This window comes from Apium graveolens, chromosome 4 (genome assembly GCF_009905375.1).
Source record: "Apium graveolens cultivar Ventura chromosome 4, ASM990537v1, whole genome shotgun sequence".
Classification (NCBI taxonomy): Eukaryota; Viridiplantae; Streptophyta; class Magnoliopsida; order Apiales; family Apiaceae; genus Apium; species Apium graveolens.
Window position 1 is genome coordinate 123,474,253 of NC_133650.1, and position 9,345 is coordinate 123,483,597.

The following is a 9,345-nucleotide window of genomic DNA, read 5'->3' on the forward strand; positions in this document are numbered from 1 at the left end:
TACCAAAGTAACGATCTCCAAACTCCCCCATACCCGGTATTACATGAAACTTTTCATTTAATGCTACATCAATCTCTGAAGTAACTATTTTAAGCGTTGGGAACCTCTTGCTGACACAATGTATTCCTTCAGGAGCCTATACGAATCAATGACAAATAAATCAGTGACAAGGGAACTCTAAGGCATAACTGTAAATGCAAACAATTTACTTATAACACTTACAGATATAAGATTAAGAAATATTATATGGGATTCCGGTACTCCCTTCTGTATGAGTAATTCAATCGCCTGGTGCAGTAGTGAATCCCTTCCCTGCTGGTGTAACATAATATTGGAGTTTCATATATGTTTAAAAGAAGGGAATGCTGAAATATGTAATCAACTCCTTCATAGCATGACTAACAAAACAGAAGTCTTAAACAGAATACTCTTTTGCTTTAAAGATTCCTCAGCGCTCACCTTCGAACAATCGAGACTCCACACAATTTCTTGCAAAAATCAACTCCAGCATATACCGATCCTGAAATTATATTACAGAAAACTGAAATATAAATGAAGCAAACAACTTATGAATACAACAGATAAATTGTATCATTTTCATATCCTAAAAACTGTAGGTAAATGCCTTTTAAAATGTATGTAAGTCAGTAGCGGATATATCTATCCTACATCAGATTAATATCGTGAAAGAAATACCAACTGTCTGATGACACAGGAAATATTTATATTACACATGTAGAAAGCTCTATATGAAAAGAAAATATCTTGGCACCCTAAAAAAGTGAAAAACTAAATACTTCAAAGTTCAGAGTTCACATCATCTCTCGTGAAACGCCCTGATACTTTATTATAAACAAGTGATGTCCCAAAAGTCTTAGTTTTGACATTTAAAATGACTCCAAATTGCCTTCCCAACAAAATAACCTCGCCACAAATGATTCTTGAATTAGAACAAGTCCAATGTGATACAAATAATTAAAGAAATTATAACATAAATTTATGGTTTTCAGATATATCGATTTTATATCACTCTTCTGAGTAATCAATCATCGGTACCAAAGTAACGATCTCCAAACTCCCCCATACCCGGTATTACACGAAACTCTTCATTTAATGCTACATCAATCTCTGAAGTAACTATTTTAAGCGTTGGGAACCTCTTGCTGACACAATGTATTCCTTCAGGAGCCTATAAGAATCAATGACAAATGAATCAGTGACAAGGGAACTCTAAGGCATAACTGTAAATGCAAATAATTTACTTATAACACTTACAGATATAAGATTAAGAAATATAATATGGGATTCCGGTACTCCCTTCTGTATGAGTAATTCAATCGCCTGGTTGGCTGAGTTGCCTTCAATAAAAGAATGAAGTTTGTTATTTTGTAATAACTTCAGAAAACAAGTGAAAGTAAAAGGAATCCCCCTCCCTCACTCTCTTGATATGCAACAAATATTACCAGTTCCAAGAACTAGATCCAAGAGCAAGACATGTCGTTCTGAGATATCTTTTGGAAGTTTTTCGTATATAAGCTGTAAATATACAAATGAATGTTATTCAGAAACCAAGGAGCAAAAAATTCAACAGCAAAAAGTGTTAAACACACTTAAAGAAATAAATTTAGAAATTAGAACACTATACCTGTTTACCATTATCACCATCACGATGGATTAGAATTTTCCCAATCTTTATTCCTTTGCAACAAGCACATATAGCGTTCTCCATGCTTTTACCACTGTATAGATAAGCACATAAAATATTTACTTAAACAAATACGATATCATAGTACCTGATTTTTGAAATTGCAACTACTAATGGAGAATATCACTGACACCAAGTTCCAGAGCTCTTCTAATTGTTTCAGCACTATCATGACGCGGTGGATCAAAGAGAGGAAGAAGTGCAATGAACTCCCAAGGCCCGCCAGAACTGTCTTTGTTGCGCTCAGGCACTTCCTGTAGAAAGAAACCGAAAAAAAAATTAAGTACACTAACATAAACATTTGCATCAAAAGTACTTAAGCTATTGTCTATGAGATCTTTATCAGTTACCTGACGAGCAACCCCCAGTGATCGAAGTCCATGTTCTGCAAAATTGTCAATTACTGAATGTACCTTCTTTTCAATTTTGAATTTTGTTGTGTGTCAGGTCAAGAATCTACATAACACCAGACCAAACAAACTTATCAAATGCATTCTCTGAAATTTCTCCGATACCTTTAGACTACAAGAACTAGTTTTACCTGTTCTGGTGCATATTTACTAACTCTATGCATTGTACCAGCTTTGTCAATGTATGTCAGTGCTGTTCTTTTGTCAGTTGGATTAAATGGCAGAAAATGGATCTCAGTTATTCCAGCTCGTGCCTTCAGTAAAACATGAATTCAAGTATAATTTAGCTGTTTCCCATCACAAGAGGAACATCTCTATTATCTAAAAACATCTAAAAATACCTGTTTAGGGTCTGCCAACATTGTAACGATAGCAGCATCAATTGCATCTTGATTCTCTAACCTCGATGCTCTTGCAGCCATTAGTACTACGTCATCCTTGTCCACTCCCTTAACAAACACCTGCAATGACAAAGAAGACATCAATAACAGGAAATGGATAAGTAAGTACATATTACAAGTAGTGAAGCCTTCTAATACAAACTCAAACATATATGTGTTCTCACTATCATTATATATGGATACTAAAAATCAACCAGTCGCCATTTTGTATAAGTAAGAAAATCAGAAGCATCGTTATGCTCCAACAGGAAAGAACTCGATTAATTGGAAATAAAATATGAATGTTCGGATCAACTATATAAATTAAACTAATTTCGTGATTCCTCAGTATTGTATAAAGGGTGATAGAATAATACAAATACTTATAAATCAAAAATCAAAACAAAAACATATACCCACATATACATCAGAATTGATACCCACATACATAATTCAAACAATTACTCAACTAAAAGCATAAAAGATTAACATGCTCAATTCAAACATTTAACCAATCATTTAAAAAATAGGGTTTTAAAATGAAACCTCTAAGTGAAAAAGTAGGGTTAATCTTACCCAATTTATGCTCGACCTCCAAGCTTTAATCTCACATCTTTAACCTTTAAACTCAGACTTGACCTTACCCAATTCAAACTCTGTCCAAAAGAGAGAGGTGAGAGAGCACAGAGAGCGAGCACAGAGAGCACAGAGAGCACATAAAAATAGTCGGGAGAGATGACTGAGAGCCAGAGGTGATATTTAGGGTTCTTCATAGAGGGGTGAGTTTCAGTGAGTGAGAAAGAGAAACGAGAGGAAGGTGAAATGAGAGCTGATTGAGGGATAAAATGGGAGATGAGAGAGTGATGAACTGAGAGATGAGAGAGTGATGAAATGATGAATACGTTTTTTGTTTTTGTTTTCAGTTTTTGATTTTAAGTTTTATTTTTTTTAATAAAAAAGAGGGGGAAGATGTGGGTGAAAAAAGGGGGATAATTTTACTAAGTCAAAGAACAAGGGGGGAAACACTTGGAGGGAATGAATAATTTGGTTAAGGGGGAACGGGGAAGGTGCGTTGATTAATTTTTTTAAAACAGACATATAACATCGGTTGGGCTAAAAAACTGATGTTTATAACAACAAAAGACATCGGTTGCCAAAAACCGATGTAGAAAACACCTTTTACATCGGTCAAAAAAGCAACTGATGTCTAAGAGGTGATGTCTATTCTACTTTTTCTAGTAGTGATTGAATAAGTTGACGATTAAGAATAAATACCCTCTACTACGAATCGATGACTTGTTTGATCAGTTATAAGGAGCTTAGTGTTTCTCCAAGATTGATTTAAGATATGGGTATCATCAATTAAAGATTAAAGCGGAAGATACACCCAAGACAGCGTTTCGAACAAGATGTGGGCACTACGAGTTTTTGTTAATGGCATTTGGTTTGACGAACGCGCCAGTCGCATTTATGGATCTTATGAACAGAGTGTTCAAGCAATACATGGACAAGTTCGTTATTGTGTTTATTGATGATATATTGATATATTCCAAGACGGAAGAAGATGATAAGGAGCACTTGAGGATTTCCTTGGAAATTCTGAGGAAAGAAAGGTTGTACGCTAAGTTTTCGAAATGTGAATTTTGGCTAAAGGAAGTGCTATTTCTTGGTCATGTAGTTAATAAAGAGGGAATCAAAGTAGACCCAGCCAAGATAGAAGCTGTGATGAATTGGGAAAGACCCAAGACTCCTACGGAATTCAGAAGTTTTCTGGGATTAGCCAGATACTACAGAAGGTTTGTGCAAGATTTCTCTAAGATTGCTGTCCCATTAACGAAGTTGACAAGAAAGAACGAGAAGTTTGTGTGGACGGAAAGGTGCGAAGAAAGCTTTCAAGAGTTGAAGAAGAGACTGGTAACCGCCCCAGTGTTGGTGTTACCTGATGAAAAAGGAGAATTTGTAATATTCAGTGATGCTTCGTATAAAGGACTTGAATGTGTGTTAATGCAACATGGGAATGTGATAGCATATGCGTCAAGACAACTCAAGCCGCACGAGCAAAAGTATCCCACGCATGATTTGGAATTGGCAGCAATTGTGTTTGCCCTTAAGATTTGGAAACATTATTTATATGGGGAAAGATGCGAGATTTTTACAGATCATAAGAATTTAAAGTATATTTTCACTCAAAAGGAGTTGAATATGAGACAAAGAAGATGGTTAGAGTTGATCAAAGATTATGATTGTGCGATAAACTATCATCCTGGAAAGGCAAATGTGGTAGCAGACGCTCTAAGTCGCAATGAAAGGTTGAATATGTTAAAGTCATCGGAAGATTTGATCAAGGATGTCGAAAAGATGGAAATAGAAGTGCAGACTCCAAAATTTGGAGGTGAAGCTATATATGCGATGTCATTTCAACATGAAATTTTGGAAAAGATACGATGTTGTCAAGAGCAAGTGATGAATTATGAAAAGGATAAGTTATCCGGAGAAGAAGTCAAAGATCGAAAGGATAAAAAAGAAATATATCGTGTTAATTCACGTATTTGGATACCTAATGTTGTAGAGCTAAAGCACAAGATTTTGCAAGAAGCACATAACTCGAGATTTTTAATTCACCCTGGAAGTACGAAAATGTACCAGAATTTAAAAGAGAGTTATTGGTGGCCAAACATTAAAAAGGAAATTGCGGAATGGATAACACTACACCATATATCATATATTACAACACCAATAAAGTGTATTAAAATACCATAAATGTGTTGCAGTACATGTTTTTGCAACATTTTTGCTAAAATTCAGCGTTGCATTTGCTGCCGTTGCAATAGATCCCTATAGCAACGTTTTTTGTAGTTATTGCAACATTTTAATGTATTATAATAGCCTGATTTATTGTAACATTTTGTCATGTTTTAGTAACACTTTTATGGTGTTGTAATAAACTACTGCAACATATTTCTGTAACATATTTTAGTTTAATGTGTTACAAAAGTCAATTTATTGCAACATTTTCATCTAACACTTTTACTTACTGGCACACCTTATGGTTTTTAGCAACATTTCATTGCAACACATGTGTTTCTATTGTAATGCTTTAAAAAGTTTTAGCAACATTTATTTGCAACACATTGTATTAGTCTAAATTGCAATATCCTGTTTGAAATGTCAATAACCATCCCAAAAATTACATAAACCTGGTTTCACATTTCTTTAAAATCTAACAAAATACAAGTCAATAAAACCCAAAAAGTTGGCTTATACCACAAGTTCATCTTGCATCTAGCAAGTAATAAATCCAAAGTCGAAATACATAGTCGAAGTACACATCATAAATCTAGATAAAACTAATAAGTCTTTCATGTCTAAGTAGAAACATACCAAATGTACGCATATTTTAAATAAAAGTACTGAACAATATCAAGCATCATCAATTTCGTTCAAATCATCCTCTTCCCTTTCAGCCTCACGATCATCATCCTCTTCTTCATTGTTGTCTTCACTTTGGTCTGCACATAATTCTTCAAGATCAAGTTGTTTAAAATCTGAATTGATTTCTCCTAGATTTACTAAGACCTTTTTAACTTTTTCAGAAACCTTTTTGTCCACCATCTCCTGCATTTCAGCCATCATTTCTTCCCTTATCGCTTTTTTCAACATTTACATTTTTCATAACAATAAACATAATAAAAACCTACCAAGTGCGGGATAAGAATTTACCGCACAATACGAGACATGTTCTATCTTGATTAACAGAACACACACCTATATTCCTGATTTGTCCATAAAAAAGTCTTAGAATGCAGGATAGTAGTCTTGCTGCACTACTCAAGAACAAATGCTTTGGCATATAATCTATACCTTGTCTAGGAAGATGATTTTTTAAGGGAGAAATAGACTTGTGTGCAAATAATGGGCTTTCAAATTATTCTAACCACACTAATAGCATTCAAAATTAACTAGCTTCAAGTATTTTATCATGGAGTTGTGTACACATAACATGTATCCTTCAAGCACTTTAACAAAGAATGTTCACCTTTTGGGGTCGCAAACATAGATCTCGATTTAGGCCTGTATATATGATAACAAGAAATTAAACACAGGTATACATTAAAAACACTTGGTTATAGAAGAAGTGATCTATATCTATTTAGAAAAAAATTGACCACCAGACTTCCAGACATGCTGTGAGTCTTTGCTTCCCAGTAAGTCACTTTCTACATCGAAAACATTTAAGCATCAAAACAAGACATGCCAATAAAATTCACATGGTTAATCTACAACGTTCCTGAAAAAACAAGATCACAATGTTATTAATTCTTCACCTTGTTAATTTAGACATTCAAGACTACACCCTATTAAAAAATTCATTTTATAATTACACATATATAAATTATGGCATTATTCCAATGTTAGCCAAGAAAAATTATTCATGTCTCTATTTTAGGCAGCTAGATATTGACTTGCTAGCGAGGCTGTAACTTTAAACTTATTAACAAAATTAAATCAAATCTTTTTCCTGAGTTATCTAGACCCTCTAGGCTATCATATATCCAAAATTCATCTCATTATCAGACCTACACAATCCACGGCTGCGGTTCTAAGTCAGGCTTATTTTCTGTAAAATATTTCAGGATCTATCATTCATACTACTTGGATTTATCTCTGGTTTTACAAACTCAACGCCACTGATATTTTGCAGACATGTAGTGAAGACATTGATATACAACTTTTATTATCTGTCCATCAACCAATTATGAACTTAGGATCAAGAAAAGGAAACACCAATGTGACGAAGGAATCCTGAAAGATGCAGAATTATAGAGTTCATCTTAATTGTTAAGCCTCTAACTCATACCCATTAAATCTGAAAATTCTCAAACTTTACAGAAATTTAGATTAAAGGTTTAGGAACAATTTTTGTTCTTTAACATTCAAGAGATTAGTTCTTTAAGACAACTAAAACTTCAATTCAAAATAGGACAGAATTGATGGAAATTAAAATTCTGCTATGATAATGATCTATGTATTGCAAATAAGTAGTTACATTTAATTTTTAAATTCATCAAATTTCACAGACATTATTTAAGATTTGATCAAGGATTTCAAAAAGATGGAAATAGAAGTGGATACTACAGAATTTGGAGGTGAAGCTATATATGCGATGTCATTTCAATCCGAAATTTTGGAAAAGATACGATGTTGTCAAGAGCAAGTGATGAATCGTGAAAAGGATAAGTTATCCGGAGAGGAAGTCAAAGCTCGAAAGGATGAAAAAGGAATATATCGTGTTAATTCACGTATTTGGATACCTAATGTTGTAGAGCTAAAGCACGAGATTTTGCAAGAAGCGCATAACTCGAGATTTTCAATTCACCCTGGAAGTACGAAAATGTACCAGGATTTAAAAGAGAGTTATTGGTGGCCAAACATGAAAAAGGAAATTATGGAATGGATAAGTAAGTGTTATACGTGTCACAGAGTAAAAGCGGAACATCAAAGGACAAGTGGATTACTTCAACCACTGGACATACCAGAATGAATTTGGGAACATATCGCGATGGATTTCATGGTAGGATTACCTAAAACCAAGTCTAATCATGATGTGATTTGGGTGGTAATCGATCGATTGACAAAATCAGCACATTTCTTGCCGATAAATGAAAGGTTTTTGTTGGAAAAGTTGGTCAAATTGTATTTGGATGAGATCGTGATGCGTCACGAAGTTCCTGTATCTATCTTGTCTGATAGAGATCCAAGGTTTAACTCGAGATTTTGGAGACAATTCCATGATCATTTAGGAACTAAGCTAAAAATGAGTACGACATATCATCCGCAGACGGACGGACAAAGTGAAAGGACTATTCAGACAATTGAGGATTTGTTGCGAACTTGTGCAATAGATTTCAAAGGAAATTGGGACGATCATTTGCTGTTAATCGAGTTTTCCTACAACAACAGTTATCACGCGAGTATTGGCATTCCGCCTTATGAAGCATTGTATGGAAGAAAATGTAGGTCCCCTACATATTGGGACGAGGTTGGTGAGCGCAAATTTATTGGCCCGGAGCTAGTTCAACAAACAAAAGAAAAAGTGGAAATGATACGAAAAAGATTAATTGCAGCACAAGATCGACAAACGAAGTATGCAAATCGAGAACGAAAAGATGTGCAATTCGAACCTGGAGACAAAGTCTTGTTAAAAATATCTCCTTGGAAAGGTATAACCAGATTCGGAAAGAAAGGAAAGTTGAGTTCTAGGTATATTGGACCATTCAAGGTATTGCGACGAGTTGGAAAAGTGGAATATGAATTGGAGTTACCTCCACAGATGCAACATCTACACAATGTATTTAATGTATCTCTTCTAAAGAAGTATAATGCTGATGCGAGCCATGTGATCGAATTGGAACAAGTGGAAATTCAACCAGATTTGTCTTATGTGGAACAACCAGTTCGAATCTTAGACCGAAAAGAGAGGACACTTAGAAATAAAGTCGTACCTCTAGTCAGAGTTTGTGGAGAAATCCAATAGTGGAAGAATCAACTTGGAAATTAGAAAGTGAAATGCAAGAAAAGTATCCCCATCTATTTGCTTATACTAGATTGTGGGGACAGAATCCTTTAAGGAGGGTAGATTGTGACGACTGAGAATTTTGCGCCGTAATTAAGTCAATAAAGTATGATTTATTTGATGTGATTATAAAATATGTGATTTATGTGATGATTAATTGTCCTTATTGTATATTTGCATCTGGAAGCGTAGATAGACGCGTTCAAATTTAAAGAGTCAGCTTAGGAATTAAGCTGTGTTGTCGGGCCGTCAGGTAGAACGGAACCCGTCCTAAAA

The 9,345-nt window shown here is 34.6% G+C and overlaps 1 protein-coding gene and 1 pseudogene across 1 annotated transcript; both read right to left on the reverse strand.

Annotated features, from left to right (window-relative positions):
* Positions 1 to 805: 805 nt before the first annotated feature.
* Positions 806 to 1,788, reverse strand: LOC141718943 (uridine/cytidine kinase UKL1, chloroplastic-like). The gene is made up of 5 exons (XM_074521317.1): positions 1,781 to 1,788; positions 1,646 to 1,739; positions 1,464 to 1,536; positions 1,276 to 1,358; positions 806 to 1,189 (listed from the first exon to the last, which is right to left on the reverse strand). The coding sequence occupies exons 1-5, from the start codon at positions 1,786 to 1,788 to the stop codon at positions 1,043 to 1,045; spliced, it is 405 nt and encodes a 134-aa protein (XP_074377418.1). The 3' UTR covers positions 806 to 1,042.
* A 27-nt stretch (positions 1,789 to 1,815) lies between these two features.
* On the reverse strand, positions 1,816 to 5,271 carry LOC141718945 (plasma membrane ATPase 2-like; annotated as a pseudogene).
* Positions 5,272 to 9,345: the final 4,074 nt, after the last annotated feature.